Source organism: Sarcophilus harrisii, chromosome 5 (genome assembly GCF_902635505.1).
Source record: "Sarcophilus harrisii chromosome 5, mSarHar1.11, whole genome shotgun sequence".
Lineage (NCBI taxonomy): Eukaryota > Metazoa > Chordata > Mammalia > Dasyuromorphia > Dasyuridae > Sarcophilus > Sarcophilus harrisii.
In genome coordinates, this window is record NC_045430.1 from 84,905,937 (window position 1) to 84,923,134 (window position 17,198).

Genomic DNA, 17,198 nt, shown 5'->3' on the forward strand with positions numbered 1-17,198 from the left:
CCTCCCCGGTAAATAGAACGAGGTGCAAGGGGTCTGAGAGACCAGCTAGTCTATAATTTAGAATTGGATAAACCGAGGCCCAGAGCGGGTCTTGTTAGAAGCGAGTCTTGTTAAAAGCGAGTATAAGAGCTGGGACCAAGACATAGCCTCCACTCTTGCTGTAGGACCAGAGCAAGAAGAGGGACCACCTTGAAGTTTTGGGGCTAGAGACACCCCGGGAACTAACGGAAGTGGAGCAAGAAGAAATGACCAGAAGGGGCTCTCCTCTTGCGAGCCGGGGTGACTCAGGCTCCAGCTGCTCCCGCGTCACATGAGGCGGGCAGACTCCCAGCGGGGGAGGGGGCAGCCGTGGCTGGAGCCGGGGCGGGGCTGCGGCAGGCGGGGCCAGAGCTGGGGTCGGAGGAGCGAGCTAGCGAGCCAGAGAGACCAGGAGCAGCTGCGGGGGACGATCTCTGAGCCTCGGGGACACCAGGTGAGATTTGTGGGCTGGAGGCCGGGAGGAGGCCGTTGAGGACCTCCCAGTCATGGAGAAGAGTGGAGACTCAATTTCCTGGGTCTGTGCCCTACTCCGCCACCGCATTTCCCACTCCCCCCCGCCTCCCTTCTCCCACTCTCCCTGGTTTTTCAGCTCTGTGCTCCCATCTTTTAAAAACTTTATTCCGAACTTTGAAGCAGTGGGGCGGGGTGGCCGGGTGGGGTGGGGCAAGGGGAGCAGGAATAGGGGGAAGGGACGAAGTGGGAATAGGTGGGTGTCTGAGGCTGGGAGAGGGGAATACCGAAGAAACAAACTGGCACTGGGGCGTGAGTTGAGGTTGAAACTTCTCTGTCCAGCCCGTTGTCTGCGGGTCCGGCCGGAGCCTGCTTTTCTCTCGGATGCTCCCTTCGAGTCAGAGGAGGCGGGGGCTGCGGGGGCGAGGCCAGCTGGAGATGGGGTTCCGAGCTTCCCTGCCCGTCAGACCCCAGGCTCGAGGGGAGGGGGCTGGGAGACGTGGAGCTGACCGACTGTTTCCGGGTGGGAGGGGCCGGGAATGGGGGGGGACTTGTTGGGAAGTCCCTGTGGGCTGGGAGCCCGGAAGCTGGGGTCCCTCCCCCAGCAGCCGCTGCTGATCTCTCTCCTCTATTTGCCTCACTCCCCCAGGCCAGCAGCCATGGCAGTAGAAGGAGGAATGAAATGTGTCAAGTTTCTGCTCTATATCTTAGTGTTGGCCTTTTGGGTAAGTAGGAGGTGGGAGTATGTGTGTATGTGAGGGGGTATATTGTGGAAGGGGGTAAGTCGATGACCCCGTGGGAAGGTGTACCCTGAATCTCTGGGGAAAAGGAGCGGTGCCCAGGAACTTCTAGGGTAAATCCTAAAAGGTAACTAATGTGGTTTTGAGGATAGGAGGGACCTTCCTGGTGGGGAAGGTTGGAATGGAGTCAATAATAGGTTGGAGAACTAAGCGTGAGGTCAGCTGGAAAACAAACATAAAACAGCTCTTAAGAATCCCTAAGACTTTATGTACTCTATCCATTTTGGTTTATCTCAAACCCCCAGTGTCGTTCACTTTCTTCCCCTTTGCCCTCAGTCTTTGGGCCCTTCCTGTCTGGTGACCCAATTAACTGTAGTAATGGGCAGTGGGGCAACTAGACAACTGTCAGATACTATCTTCTGCAAGCTCCCTTCCCAGCATTCTCAGGAGGTAACTTCTTTCAGACTCTGAGTTGGAAAGATGGATTCTGTGTGAATTCTGATCTAGGGAGGCTGAAAGCCTCTTGTTTACTTGTGTCTCCATTCTCTGTGCCCCTAACCCTACTTTCTCCTGAGTGAAGGGAAAAATGTGTTTGCCTTGGAAGAGATAATGCCCTAAAGCCTCTTGTTTACTTGTGTCCCCATTCTCTGTGCCCCTAACCCTACTTTCTCCTGAGTGAAGGGAAAAATGTGTTTGCCTTGGAAGAGATAATGACCTAACTCCCCTTTACAACCTGATCTACAACTGATCTCAATCAGGAATTACTCATTGCAAGCCAAAGGAAAGGTATTTCCCTAATGATGAGTCAAATAGCTGAGAGTTAAGTGGAGGGATCAGAAAAGGAAGGAATTTGGGGGGGGGGGGATGGAGAGCGGTAGCATTGTGAGTAATGCCCAGCCTCTTGAAGGGGAAGGTGGGGTGCTCAGGGACCAAAGTGATACTGTTGGGAGTTTGACATGGGATAGAATATCAATTTCATCACTCAATGAAGTTAGAAATGTATGCCTTGAGGTTAAGCTTGTATTTCTATTATTTCTAGTTGGGCAATTAGGTCCAAGAGGAGAACTCAGATGAATTTCATTCAATTCAGTAAATATTTTAATTACCTACTATGTGTCAGGCACTAGGGATCCAATGACCTCCCTCCTCCCAAAAAAAGAAAAGTTTCTGCCTAAGGAGTTTACAGTAATTACTGAAGGGAACTAACATGTACACAGATAAGTAAATACAAAGTAGATACAAAATGATACAAAGTAATTTGAAAAGGAATAGAAAATGATGAATATAGCTTGGGGTTATGAGAGAATCTGGCAGGATCTTGTGGAGGAGTCACCTGAGCTTGTTTTTGAGGGATGCTTGAAGGGATTCCTAGAGTGAGGGAGTTTGGGGGGAAGTGGGGATTCTTGGGGGATAGGGGAGAGTGAATCTAGGTCAGGGACTTATCTCTTCCCCTTTCTTTGAAACTCCTCCCCCAATTGCTTTTGGTTAAGAATGGGCAATTCCATTCTTTAATGGGGGAAGTAAATGGATAAATCTAAATTCCCCAAGTATATGTGAATGGATGTATATTTGTGTGTGTGGATACATATGCATGTGTGTAGATCTGTGCATATATGTGACCCTGGGCAAGTCATTCAACCTATTTGCTTTAATCTACTGGAGAATAAAATGGCAAACCACTCCAATATCTTTGCCAGGAAAACTTCATGACCATACCATCTGTGGAGTCACAAAGAGTTCTGTACAACTAAACAACAATATACACACATAAGGTTATGTTATTGTTTGGTCATTTTCTGTTGGGGTTTTCTTGGCACAGATATTAGGGTAGTTTGCCCTTTTCTTCTCCAACTCATTTTAGATGAGGAAACTAAGGCAAACAGGATTAAGTGACATACCATGATCATACAACTAGTCTGTGCCTTGATTTGAATTTAGGAAGATGATTCCTGATTTTTCTTGATTCCTGATTCCAAACCCAGTGCTTCATGAACAATGGCATCTCCTAACTGTCCTATTCTAGGGTCAGGAAACACACACACACATTCATATCCATATATATGCACGCATATTTTGTTTTTAAGTCATGTCTGACTCTTCAAGACTCCATGGACCATATTATCTGTGGGGTTTTCTTGCAAAAAATTCTGATGTGTTTTGCCATTTCCTTTTCTAGTTTTATGCAGGCAGAGGTTAAATGATTTGCCCAAAGTCACAAAGCTAGTAAATTTCTTAACAATGGTCCTTCTGACTCCAGTGCTCTATCTACTTTGATACCTAGTTGTGCACTTATGTGCTTACACACAATTATAGAGTACTTTCGTTGATAAAATCACTTTCCTTGAAATTTCTCATGAGTTGGGTAGGAAAAAATTATTATCTTCATTTTATAGATTAAGAAACTAAGATACAGCAAAGTTAAGTGACATCTTCATACATATATGTATATATATGTACACACACACACACACACACACATCTTTTCTAAACATTTCCTGATCTTACCTCCCCTTTCTATTGTGTCTGTTTTTGAAAAAAAGAAAAGTATCTAAGCAAAGTTGACTGAGCATTCCCATCTGATGGCACATCCAGCCTTCAGAACCTGTAGGATGCATAAGTGCTTCATGTCTTGTTCTCTGTAAGCAAAGTTGTTCATTGAAATGGAAGTTTCGGGGCAGCTAGATGGTGCAGCCCTGAAGTCAGGAAGACCTGAGTTCAAATTTGACCTCACTTAACACTTCCTAGCTGTGTGACCCTCAGCAAATCACTCAACTCCAATTGCTTCAGGAAAAAAAAAAGGAAATGGAGGTTTCTATTCCCTTGTAGCTCCATTTATGTTGTTCCAGTAATGGGATATGTTGCTCTTTTGGCTTGGTTTTCTCTGCCCTGTATCACTTCATACAAGTCTTCTCTTACCCTCCGAGTTCTCTGTGTTTACAATTCTCATAATGAAATAATGTTTTATCACATCCCCATAGCACAATTTGTTTAGCTACTCCCCAGTCAATGGGTACTCCTTCATTAGGTTTGATAATTTGGTCAAAAAGTTGATAAGTATCAGAGCCATGTCTTGAACTCAGGGTTGTCTTAAGGAGGAGTATAACTTGTGTTTGTGTTGAGTGAGGCAAGCTGGTCAATGCTTTAGGCTTTATCCTAACTGTCCTGTTGTCTCTGTTCCTGAAGGCCTGCTCGGTGGGGCTGATTGCAGTGGGAGTGACAGTCCAATTCACCATAAACCGATACATACCCATTGGGGCCACTACTGGCTCTGTGGTGCCTGTTGTCATCATAGCTGTGGGTAGCTTCCTCTTCCTTGTGGCCTTCTTGGGCTTTTGTGCTACCTGTAAGGAGAATTACTGTCTTATGACTACGGTAAGAAGGGGCATCGAGGCTGAGGGATGCCTTTGGGGAGTGGGTGACAGTGGATTAGGAGTAATGGGGGAGACCTAGGGGAAGAAAAGACGCAGGAGTCTCTGATTACAAAGGAAGAAAGTAAGGGATGGGGATCACTTGGGAAGATGATGTGGACAGTACTGACTCCTAACCTGATCTGGGATTCCATTTTCTCTCTCCTTCTATTTCTTCCCTTTTTCAGTTTGCCATCCTTCTCTCCCTTATCGTCCTAGTAGAGATAGCTGCAGCTATTGCTGGATATATCTTCAGGGAAAAGGTAAGTAGATGTGATGAAGGGAATAGAGTTTGGCCCAGGAAGGTGGGATGTGATTATGGTTCCCATAGCTCACTGTGATCAGGTTGACAATAGGGCTTCCCTCAGTACTTCTCTTTCCCTGTCTCCCAGGTGAAGTCAGAATTTGAAAAAGGCTTCCGGGAAGAAATGAAGGAATATGAGAAAAGTAATATCACAGCAGAATTCTTGGATACATTGCAAAAAGAAGTGAGTTAGGGGAGAGGTGATGGGAGAGGGGGATATATCCAGAAATGATTGATGATAACAAAGCTAAAAAGGCATCAATAAAATTTTTTAAATGTGAGTTTTGGGGGTAATTGTAATTCCCTAGAAATAATAGAACACTACATTGGAATAGTTGGGGGATGGGATGACCCTGAAATCACAAACACAGCATCTACCAATCCAGTGTTTTCCAGCCTTACTGCTGGGTTCTTTTTCTTCACCTTGCTTCCAATCCCCCAATACCTGGTTGTCTTGTAGACTCACACTGTGGGTACTTTAGCTGGGCCATGAGCCTTAGGCCTATAATAAGTCCTCCTTATTTTGCCAGTCTTTCATCAATCTTTCTCTCCACTCTAGTTTACATGCTGTGGGGCAGCGAACTACACAGACTGGGAGCAAGTACCCCAAATGGCCAAAAATAGGGTTCCTGACTCTTGTTGCAAAAATGTCACCCAAGGCTGTGGAATTAACTTCAAACCTATGGATCTTAATGAGAAAGTATGTGGGGTGGGTGGTGATTAAGAAGTTAGACATAGCTAAAAGATTGGAAAGAAAAGAATTGGAGGTTAGCGGGACTGGAGGAGTTGGAAATCTCTAGGAAAGTCTTAAGAGCCTGATGATTTGGTCAAAAAGTTGATAAGTATCAGAGCCATGTCTTGAAGTTGGGGTTGTCTTAAGACCATTGACTGCTCATTCTTTTGGAGCGATCCTAGGAATGGGGGCAGGCAGGTCTGGGAGGTTGGGAAAGGCCAGGGAACTGGCGATTTGGAGAAAGTAAATGTTGGGTTAGTTACAGGGTTGAAGAGAGCCAAGAGGGAGGGGAGAGTAAAAATTAGAACAAACTTGGCACTGGTGGGGCTTAGGGAAGCCAGCTCTGGGGATAGGGTATAAATGAGCAACGTGAGTTGGTGAAAACCTCTTGCATCTTCCCAGGGCTGTGTGGAGACGATCGGAAATTGGCTGAAGCAGAAAGCTTTGGTGCTGGCAGGTGCAGCACTGGGCATCACATTTGTAGAGGTGAGGGGCTCCTCTGGGGGTTGGGGCGGACCAGAGCCCACTGTTTCTTGGGGAATAGGGCACTAACTATCCTGCCATTCCTAGGGCCAGTCTGTCTGGGCTTGGCCTCCTTCTCCTAAAGTGTACTTTTCTGCTCATGTCAGATTCCTTGTGACGCCTGCCCCACCCTCTTACTCATATGTCTTTCCTCCTAGATTCTGGGAGTTATCTTTGCTTGTTGCCTCATGAAGAATATCAGAAGTGGTTATGAAGTGATGTAGGGGCCCTCATGAAGAATATCAGAAGTGGTTATGAGGTGATGTAGGGGCCCTCGGTACCCCTCACCACCTTCTCCTGGAAACAAGGGTGTGTGTGTCCTGGGTTTTTCAATTAATAAATGGAACTTTTTTTTCACTCCGAAGAGAAGCAGTGTGTCAGTTTGTCCTTCAGATCCATGCCTCTTGGCCTTTTTGTTCCTCAAGTCCTAGACTTGCCTCTTTGCCCTCTTTCCCAAACACTCCTAGAATCATACAATTATTCAGTTTTGGGAGGAAATTTAGAAGTATTTGAATCTAAGGTGCAGTTTGGGGAAGTGACTTGTCCACAATCACACATCTGCTAAGGGTAGAGAACTCTACTTGAACGTGGGTCCTTTATTTCCAAATGTAGCAGTTTTTCCCTTAGCTCATGGCGTCTTCCTTTTCAGCTCCACATCTATTCCCATGACCCTTTTCCTGTGTCCATGTCTGGAATTTTTTCTCTCTGCACATTCCCATGCTTCATTTCCCTGCACCCCCATAGTCCTCCAGACCTTTTGCCCTCTTGGTAGCTATGGGAAAGCATTGGGAGAGGGAGTTGTTTTGGAGAAGGCAGAAATTTAGCTAGGGGATTAGCAGGGTGAATCACGAGCAGCTGGGAATGGAAGAGATACCATGGGAGTGTAGGGCCCAGTACCAATGATGCCCAGCTTCTTTCCTCTTAAGCCTGTGGCACTCTGATCAGGCTATATACCTGTGCTGAGACACTGATGAAATGATTTGCAAAAATTCTGGATATTCCCTCATCATGCATTTGATGGGTGTCTAGCTTCAACCAGAGGATGGACACCAGTGGACAATACTTGGGGAGATTGCCTTTTACTTGCCCAGGGAAGGCTAAGACTGGGACCCAAGAAGCAATAAAGGGTGACATCCAGTGATGCTCTTGTGAAGTGCATCCTTACTGAGTCTAGAATAAAAGGCTTCCAGCCCTGGCTCTCCCCCTGGTGGTTGTTTGTTTTGTGGCAGTCTTTTAAAAAAAAGCATCTAGGTCCTCAGAAATAGGAGCGAAGGTCAGGATGGGGCAGCTCAGCTTGGGTGGTGATCGGCAGTAGTATGTAATGTTTCCATTCTGTGCCTCGGTTTCTTCCTGGCTAATGGGTTCAGCAGACCGTCTGGGCAGGTTTAGGAAGAACAAAAGTGAGTATAGCATCTACCAGGCTGGCAGGTAGATAGGAGGCAGGCAGCCAGAGTAACTTGGCATCCCATCCGGGGCTGTATCTTGTGCGGGGGTAGCGGGCAGTCAGCGCGTGCTCCAGGCAGCCGCTCACCTTGCCCAAGTCCCCATCACAGATCAGGTTTATGATGAGCCGTTGTGCCTGCAGGTCTGGGGAAGGAAGGGGAAATCAGACCTTCTTCCACCCAGTCTCCCCTAACTAGGGAGCATTTTTTTCACCACTATGGTTTGCTCCAGGACATTCCAGGGTTATTGGGTGGGGGGGGGGCACATTAGCATTATTATCCCTGTTAGAACTGAGGGCTCCGGTTCTCCCAAGGGCCTCTCCTTTACCTTTCCTGTCCATCAGGAGTCAGGAACCCCTTCAATCCTCCACTTTATTTGGATAGGGGATACTGTGTCCCCTGGACAGACTTTGCCATTCAGAATGTGTTTTTGCATTTTTAGCTCTAGCTACTCACACTTGGAGAGGAAGTTTTCCCCATAGGTGGCACGGGTGGCAGGGGATAATCGGTTCCAGGAGGCCTGAAGTATCCCCTCCACACTCTCCAAGTCAGTCGCTGCTGTGCGGAAGAAGCCTGGTTCCACGATAGAGACCCGGACTCCAAAGTGGGCTATGTCCCGTCTGGAGTATGGAATATCAGAGATATTTTTCCTCCCTGAATTTTTGCCCCCAGGAGGGGGGGGGGGCAAAAGCTACAGGTGATGGATAGGATGGGAGATATAATTGAAGGGCTCTCCCCCACCTAAGAACTAGAGGAGGAAGCCAGGGGAGGTCTAAGCTACTTGAATTCTGTGAATCCAGCACCATTGAAGATAGGGTTAGAGACCTTTGGGGCTCATTTGCCCCCTCCTAGACTGCACCCTGTTCTGGACCTTGGGCTGAGTAGGAAAAAAGACACATGGTTTTTCCTGTCTGGACACTACTGGTATGATGGAGGAGACAAGGTCCATATATAGGGCACGGGCACAGGGATAACTACAATGATCTAGGCAAGTAAATGATGCAGCCTGGATCGGGTGGTAAAAGGAGAATTGGAATAAGGGACTGATCACTGTTGGGGTGACATGTTCAAGAGTCCTGGAGCAGCCCCTTGGGATGGCTGCATCTTAGGGTATTCTGTAGAGTCCCCCTCCCTCTCACCGTAGGCTATCAGAAAAGGCCTCCACACCATATTTGGAGACACAGTAGCCGCCCCCATTGGCGGCCAGACGGCCCAGGACGCTGCTGATGTTGATGATTCGGCCCCGTGACTGTCGTAGCAAGGGTAGGAGGGCGAGGGTAACTCCGATGGGACCTAGTGTATTCACTTCCAGCACCTTCCGGTAATCCTCCAGATTCAGCCACGGGGTAGGACCGATGATCCCAGTGATACCTGCGTTATTCACCAGCCCAAAGAGCCCTGTTGGAATTGGTAGTGGTTGGGTAAAGAATAAAATAGGCCCCATCGACCACCTGAGAACTGGAAGCACCCTGATCCAACTAGATAAATATTAAATGCCTGCATTTGAAGCATCAGATGGTACTGGGGGAAACTAGAAAGTTTTATTAAGATATGCTTCCTGCCTTTAAAGGGGAGTCTAGTTAGGAGTATAAAACATAATAAGTGCTCATGATATATGTAAGGTATAAAGAAGAGATGTGCAAGTGCATAGGACAGATGGGAAAAATGATCATGAAATAAACCAGTGATTATTACTGGAATGGGGGAATGGGGGAAAATTTAATAGAAATGGTGGCATGAGAATTCTGTTACTCCCAGTGAGAATCTGAGCAGATGCCCAGGCTGGAGGAGTGGAGCAGGGAGGTAGTGGTGTGAGGGGATTTGCAGGGACTGGGAACACTCACCTTCCTGTGTCATGGCGTCTTTAATGATGGTCCCCTCCCTCTCCCCACTCACCTCTCTCTCCCACGAGTGTCCCCACCCATTCAGCCACCTGCTGGATGTTCTGAGGGTCAGTGACATCCAGGAGTGTGGTGCAGAGTCGAGGAGAAGCAGCCTGCTTCAAATTCTCTGCCCCTGTGGGCGTCAGGCAAGCGGCCAAAACTCGGAAGCCTCGCCTGTCCAGCCGCAGTGCCAGGTGCCGGCCGAAGCCCGAGTCACAGCCGGTGATGAACACGAAGGCATCGCTGGGGGGAAGCACCAGTCGGTCTCGGAGGAACCACAGTACTCCCCAAAGCAGGGTACCAAGAAGCAGGAGTAGCCACATTGTAGGACGGAAAGCCCAATGCCTCTGAATTGAGGATTTAATTGCAAAAGTTGGTTTAGAGGGGTTGTCTCCTTGGAGTCCCTACACTTCTTTCACATTTTGGAATCTGCTTTTCTTTCCCTAGATTCTGCCACCCTCTTTGGCGTGAACCTGGGCAGACCTGAGCAGTATCTCAGGTGAATTCAGAGATGAGGAAGAGGGTAAGCAAAGAGAAAGACAGATCTTACAGATCTACCCAGAGAGAGTTCGCCACTAGGCGGCATTTATTGTGTTCCTATGTTAGCGGGACAGGGTAGAAATCTCTCCCTTAGCACCACTGTGTAACAGAAATAGGATAGGCTCTCCTCCCTCCCTCCCCAGCCCAAACAAGTTTGCCATATTCTCTACATTTAACTAGGGTTTTTAGTTTGAGGGGTCAGGGCTAGGATTCAGGAGACCTAAGATCTAGTCCCCGCTGTTGCTATATGACTTCTGGCAAGTATTTAAACTCCCCAGCCTCAGTTTCCCTTTCTGTAGAATAGGCTAACCTTGCCCTTTATGATGGTTTAAGAAAAAATGAGCTGATTTATACAGAAGCACTTTGAGAAGTTAAAAGTTACATATTAACACAATACCATTTGTTACTATTTGTACCTACTTGTCACCCAAACCCTGCTCAGTGATCCCTGACTGGAAGTACCCCCCACCTGCCCCAGCTTACCTCAGGGAGCAAGTTTCACAGCACACTGCCCTAGCTTTCTCTGCTGCCGTGTCCCAGAAATTCTGATCCTCTACCCCTTGTCCTGCCTGGCTCCTGTAGGCACTGCAGTGCAAAGTCCAGAGTAGGTGGAGACTCCAGGCAGCTGAGGCCTTAAGGACTGGGTAAACTTCAGCTTGATGGGCTGAACCTAATCCTTGACAGGGCTAGGGTTGCCTGGACTTTTCTGGGATGTTTTCTCTACCTTCTACCTCAAAGTTCTTTTCCTACATCAGGAAGAGATGAGTGACCTCCCATCGAGTGTGAATGAACTTGCCCGACATGCCTCTGCCCTAGATGCTTTACCTACCCCATTCCCCATTTCCACTCTTTACTCCCTACTGCTTAGTTCAGTGCCTTACCTACCTTCTGCCCTGGTCTGCCCCAGGATTATGACTGCTCTGTGCCAGCTTTAGTAGGGAATATTTGTGTGCATGGGGGTAGAAGACAACGAGAGTCTGGGGTGGGGGTCCTAAGCTGGCCGTCTCACTGTCCCCTGTGCTATAGGACTAGGGTCCGCTCTAAATCAGGCTGGGTAGCCAAGCAATATTCCAAGAAGGGATTAGTGAAACTTTCTCCCTTCCTTTTTGTGCTCATTAAGGCACTGGGAGCAAGCTAGTTCTAGGGCCCCCATCCCCAATTCCCTAAACCACTGTGCTTGCAGCTGGCTGCCCATTCAAACACACACTACATTTGACCAGATACTCTTGCTTTATTGAGGATCTTGCTGACCTCCTCCCCTTCCTCTAGTTAGCTGAAAATAAGTGAGACAGAAGAGATCCCAGAATTCAGTGATTGAGCTGCTAATTGAGTAGATGCTGAGAAGCAAGAAAGAAGCTAGGAGGGGGCAGGCTGCAGCTGCCCCTTGTAGACATATTCCAGAGCTGTGGCAATTGTCCTCATGTCCAGTTCAATGCTCCGAGCCCAATTCTCTACATCCCCGATTTCCTGAAGAGGAGACAGAGAAAAAAGAGAGGGAAGAGTTAGGAAGTGCAGCAAAGTCCTAGAATCTTCCCATCATCCACCTTCTAAGAAGAGACTCCTTTGCCCTCCCGCTTCTGACCATACTGATGACTCTTCTACTCCGATCTGCACAACGAATAGGCCTTTGTAACTCTGAAACCAGGGGTTCTTAAGCCTGTTTGTATCTTTGGAAAGCTGGTGAAATCTAGGGACCCTTCTTGGGAAAAGTGTTTCTAAATACGCAAAATAAAATACATAGAATCACAAAGGTCACCAATTATATGAAAACTTTGCTGTTGTTAATAATTTAAAATATTGTGTGACTCTCTCTTTCCCTAAATGGGTTTTTCTTGGCAAAGATAATGTTGTGGTTTGTCATATCCTTCTCTAGCTCATTTTACAGATAAATATACTAAACTATAGCTACCAAAATATCAAAATAAAGTTATTAAAAAAAACAAAGATGTTCACAGACCCCAGGTTAAAAATCTGGGCTCTAAATTAAACTAAGTAATTTCCAAAGCTTACTTAGTTTCATTTTTAGGAACTGAGTAAGGGACTTAGCTGACTGCTAATCATAATATAATTAGCTGAGTGATTTTGCCTTGACTTACTTGTTTCAGTTTTATCATTTATAAAACAAGCCAACAATCATTCTGCCTGTGTCATACAGTGATGTGAAAGCACTTTGAAAAGTTAAAAGCTCCAGACAAATGTAATGTCTTGCTACTTAGCCAGCCTAGAGAGAAGAAAGTGGAGAGGAAGAGAGAGGGCTCCGGTTTGGTTTCTTCTAGCTCCCCACCCCTCTTCCTGGAGCCTGAAAGTCCCCCTCAGGATCAGTGAGAAATGTAACAGAAGGGACCACAAAAGGAGTGGAACAAAGCGGGGAGAAGCCTGCTAGGACCTACCTTGAGTGCCTGGTTGAAGTTTTCCACCATCCCAATCCACTGGCCTGTCTGCTTGGCAAACTGTGCAGCCTGGACCTGAAGAGTTTTTACCTCATGGTCCAGCTTCCTCTGATTGACATAAGCCTGGGCCACACTGGAGGATGATGGGATAAAAGGGGAAGGGGTCAGAAGGGGACTCTTTAGCCCAGTCCAGTCTAACTTCCTCAAGTAGGGAAGAAAGGTAGAAGATAGAACTAAAGAGAGAAATTTTTGTACTTTTGGATGGTCAATTAATACCATGCAAATAAAATATAAACATACACAAAGGGAAAATAAAAAAGAGCTCTTTTCTCCCTAGCATGTTCCAATTTGAGGCTGGCTTTCAACAGCATACCTCACCCATTTCCTCCCTATCTTGGTGAGTTTTTGTGCAACTGGGAAGTATGGTATGGGGGAAGGGTGGGTTAATTGAGGGTAGGAAGAGGGAGTGGGGTGAGGGGATGCTGGGAAAATTTAGCAGTAAGAAAACATCTGGCAGTGATTGAGAGCCCTGGGGATCAGAGAAAGAAGCTGAGTTGGGCCTGATGGAGATGGAAAGCCCAACCCCTCCCTGAATTGGGGGTGGGATGGGGGAGCACCCCCCACCCCAGGAACGCTGGGTCAAGAGGAGGCACCCTGAGGGACTCATTTCCTCCTCCCCCTTTCCCCATCCTGTATGTGAGGACACACAGCTTTTCTCTTCCCCTGTGAAGCACCCATCCCAAAAGAGGTAGTGTGCAGAGGGGCAGGGAATCTGCCTCCTGCTGGGCTAACTTGGGCTGCTTCTTCTCTCTACCCCAGGGTAGTAAGGACTGCAGACCGCACATCGAGTTCCCACTTCCTCACTGCCAGCACCCTTCTGGGCCTCCAAGGGTGGAATCTGCGGGGGCTGAAGGAGTCAGGGGATCAGGGAGGATGGGAGAGTGGGCAGGACACCTGACCAGGGCTAGGACAGACTGCGTCTTTGTTCTCTCTTCCGGGGAGTGAGAGGGGCTGTGGGCAGCCACACAAAACCCTTTCAAATCCAGCTCTAGTTAAACTGCCCTGTGCATAGGGAAGTGGGGCAGCTGCCTCCCTCCCCACCCGTGGTGAGGGGGGGATGGCAGAGGGGGGAAAGCTAGTTGAGTCTTACAGTCTATGGGTACTAGCAGCCCAGAAGGCGCCAATGTAGGAGGAAAAAAAAATTGGGGCAGACAGCTCCTGCTCTTTGGGAGACAGCTGAGCCACAGCTGGGGTGGGGGAGGCTGGAGTGGCAGAAAGACAGGTCAAGAAGCAAGGAGTGCTCCCCCTCACTTCCTTCCAAAGCAGAGCCTCCAGATTTAGGATTCAAACTGGGAGAAACTTCTGATTCCCCCCCATTCCCAATCTGTTTCAACCCCCCCCAACTAAGTGCCACTTACTTGTCTTTTCCCAGAGAGGCCTTCCCATCCCCCAATCAATGCTCTCTCCACTTAAGGGAAATGAGCTAATTTGAGCTAAGTGACCCCAGAGCACAAATGGCTGACATTTGAGTGACTCAGGCCTCACAACCATATCCAAGCTGTTCTAAGCCCCTGCCTTAGGGTAGAAGAGATCACAGTATTCTCTGCTCTACCCAGGGAGAGTCCTGGCTTTCTGCTTTAGTCAAAAAGGACTGAAAGTCTGGCCCTGCTCCACACTAGCCAGGCTCCGCGTGCCACCCTTTGCCCTCTCTCTGCCCCTCCAACTGGCCATTTCAGAGGAGCATGGAGAGTTAAGGCCCTGGGAGAGAGAAAGGAAAGCAGCAGCCTGGCTCCGTGCCACCCCCTGGCACAGGCCGGCTATGTGCTCAGCTGTGCCTGTCATGCTCGCTGCACTCCCAGCCCGCCAAAAGGTTGGGGAGGGGGGTTGTGGTAAGCAGAAAAGATGTTGCCTTCCCACTGAAAAGACAGCTGGGCAGGGGAAGGGGAAACAGAAGGTAGGCCAGTGCCTCACTGATGCTAGGCCAGGGAGACAAGGGCAATCTGGTCCTCAGACTCATAATGAGCTCTTGGCTTGGGAGGAAGAGGCAAATGGGAGGGGGCCCGGAGGAGGAGCATACCCAACATTGAGGTGGTCCACCAAGGCTTCGGTCAGGCAGGTGGCTGCGGCGATGGCTTCTCGCCTCCTTTTCTCTGGGAATTGGGAGAGCAGATACTCAGACCCGGGACTCCCCAGACCTCCAATTCTCTCCACTATTACATTATTTTGGATGAGGGAATACGGAGGTACGGAGATATAGTATGTGACTTCTCTGGGGGCACCCGGCCAGGAAGTGGCAGAGGTGTGGCATCAAACCCGGCCCCCAACATTCCCAACCCAAGTGCTGGCCCCAGAGGAAGAGCTTTGGGAGAGGACCTTCTGGTTAGGGTGGTTTGAGGGTCCGACGACCACGACCCCGGCCGACTCTCATGTGTACGGTGTTTTAAGACAGGAAAGTGAATTTACATGTTGTCTTACTGGATTCTCAAAACTACCCGGGGACGTTCCCCGAGGTTTCATTAGCATAGGAAGTTCTGCTGAGGAGCTGCTTTACCAAGGAGGATGTGAAATTCTGTCCTAGTAACCCTGACAATAGTTAACATTTCTATTGAATTTAGCGCGGCCCGGGCCCCGAGCACGGCCCAGACTCCGAGCGCGGCCCAGGCCCCGAGCGCGGCGCGTTATCTTTATCAGCGCTTTGGGTCCTCACGCTAACCCTGGGAGGCGGGGCTATCACTCCGCCCGCTTTCCTCGGCCTGGCTCAGGGTGACATCGGAGCTCGGGTTTTCCTGAGCCCAGGCCTCGCGGCCCCGGTCATGGGCCGTCCCCGCGCCCCGGTCATGGGCTGCCCCCGGCTGAGAAGGTGGTCTAGCTCAGGGTCACGTGGCCACCAAACGTCGGGGGTGACATCGGAGCTCGGGTTTTCCTGAGCCCAGGCCTCGCGGCCCCGGTCATGGGCCGCCCCCGCGGCCTGGTCATGGGCCGCCCCCGGCTGAGAGCGGGCTACACGGAGCAACCAGAGAGTGACCAGCGCGGGGAAGGAGCGGGCTCGAACCCGCTCTTTCCGCCTCCAAACCCTTCGCGCATCTGCTGAGCGCCCGGCACAGCGCCAGGAGCAGGGGATTCAATTACAAGCGAGCTCCTTCCGCTCCCCGGGGTCGGGGAATCCTGGGCACGGTCTCCGAGAGCGATTTCCTCCCCCGCAGTTCCCGAGCCCCTCGCCCAAGCCCCTCCCTCCCCGGGGACGCCTTCGCCCAGGGCCAATGGCAGGCGCTCTCCTCCACCGAGGGCGGGGCCAGGGTGGGAGGCGGGAGTAGGGGAGGACGTCGCCAAGGGGACCGGAGCGGGGGCTGCGAGCCCCGAGCGTCCAGCCCCCCCCCGGGGCCTCAGTGGCCCGGCCGCAGGCCTCCGGAGGGAGCGGCGCGTGGGGCGGGCCTCGGGCTCACCCTGCAGCTCCTTGCGCTCGTTCTGCTTGGCTTGGTGCTCCTTTAGCAGGCGGGACAGCATGGCCAGGCCGGGGTCGGGGCTCGCCGAGGTCTCTCCGGCTTCGGCGGCGACGGCCTCGGCCTCTGCGGCATCCGCGGCATCCGCGTCACGTGCGCTAACGTCACGCGGAGGCTCTGGGCCCGCCCCCCCCTCCTGGAAGGGCGGGGTTGGGTTATTGGGGTGGAGAGAAAGAGGCGGGGCGAGGGACGGCGGAGCGTGGAGGTGACTGGGGAGCGGGACTTGCAAGAGCAACTTTAATGGTGCCCTTCTACTTGGCTAGACATCTCCAGGGGAATGCCCCGGGCTCTGGGCCTTTCCCCCATCTTATCTCAGCTCATGTCCCACCTTCTGCTAGAAGCCTTTGCGGTCCTCCTTAGTGTCAGTGCCTTGCCTCCGAGATGATCTCCAGTTTATCCCGTCTGTGGCTGTGTGTACCTAGTTTGCATGACATCTCCTCCACGAGACTGCACAGTCTGTTTTCTCCCTTTCTTTACCCTAGGGGTCGGTGCATGCAGAGTAGGCCCTTATCAAATACTTATTGATGGAAAACTTGGCTTTTTATCCTTAAAATATGTAACTCCTTTTCCACCTTCTGCTGTCTAGCCAAAACGACCTTCTAAATTGCTGTGGTGAAACCTCCAGGCTCTGTGCTCTCTGTCCCAAATCCTGGATCACATTCTCCCATTATCATTGCTTCTTAGAATCTTTGGTTAAGAAATCAAGGCAAGAAAGTTAAGAAATCGGAATAATCTAGGAAGGCGTTGACATTAAAGAGGACCTCAGAGGCTTCTTGCAGAAAGTGGGACATTAGCTGAGACTTGAAGGAAGCCAGGAAGCCGAGAGGGATGGATAAGGAGAGTTAGAAATCCAGGCCCAAAGGAGACAGACAGAAAAGGTACAGAAAGGGGGGAACTGCAATGTCCTTTATGTGCTAGGAATATGGAGGAAGCCGGTGTCATTAGTTCAAAGAGACTGAAGAGAGGGAAGTGTGTGAAGATAAAAATGGGTGAGTTAGGAATGATTTTATGTCAAATAGGATTTTACATTTGATCCTAAAGGTAATAGGGAGTCATTAGTGTTTCCTTCAAAGCTCAAATCTACTTTTTCCCCTAAAAAATTACTGTGTATATATTTTGTGTATGCATCTATGTGTGTGTGTGTGTATGTGTATATATTCCTTCAAATCTCAGTTAATGTCCCACTTTCTGCAAGAAGCCTTTGAAGTCCTCCTTAATGTCAGTGCCTTCCCAGATTATTTCTGATTT

General features: G+C 49.5%; 3 protein-coding genes across 3 annotated transcripts; 1 reads left to right on the top strand and 2 right to left on the bottom strand.

Annotated features, from left to right (window-relative positions):
* The first annotated feature begins 358 nt into the window (after positions 1-358).
* Positions 359-6,559, top strand: CD63 (CD63 molecule). The gene is made up of 8 exons (XM_023505276.2): positions 359-472; positions 1,139-1,214; positions 4,413-4,601; positions 4,825-4,899; positions 5,029-5,124; positions 5,500-5,640; positions 6,076-6,159; positions 6,354-6,559. The coding sequence occupies exons 2-8, from the start codon at positions 1,149-1,151 to the stop codon at positions 6,417-6,419; spliced, it is 717 nt and encodes a 238-aa protein (XP_023361044.1). The 5' UTR covers positions 359-472; positions 1,139-1,148; the 3' UTR covers positions 6,420-6,559.
* Positions 6,560-6,771: 212 nt separating this feature from the next.
* On the bottom strand, positions 6,772-11,178 carry RDH5 (retinol dehydrogenase 5). The gene is made up of 5 exons (XM_023505275.2): positions 10,544-11,178; positions 9,534-9,867; positions 8,777-9,035; positions 8,094-8,257; positions 6,772-7,782 (listed from the first exon to the last, which is right to left on the bottom strand). Exons 2-5 carry the CDS (start codon positions 9,841-9,843, stop codon positions 7,559-7,561), a joined length of 957 nt encoding a protein of 318 aa, XP_023361043.1. The 5' UTR covers positions 9,844-9,867; positions 10,544-11,178; the 3' UTR covers positions 6,772-7,558.
* A 93-nt stretch (positions 11,179-11,271) lies between these two features.
* On the bottom strand, positions 11,272-16,060 carry BLOC1S1 (biogenesis of lysosomal organelles complex 1 subunit 1). Its single transcript, XM_012551472.3, has 4 exons — positions 15,894-16,060; positions 14,528-14,600; positions 12,451-12,583; positions 11,272-11,527 (listed from the first exon to the last, which is right to left on the bottom strand). The coding sequence occupies exons 1-4, from the start codon at positions 15,952-15,954 to the stop codon at positions 11,417-11,419; spliced, it is 378 nt and encodes a 125-aa protein (XP_012406926.1). The 5' UTR covers positions 15,955-16,060; the 3' UTR covers positions 11,272-11,416.
* Positions 16,061-17,198: the final 1,138 nt, after the last annotated feature.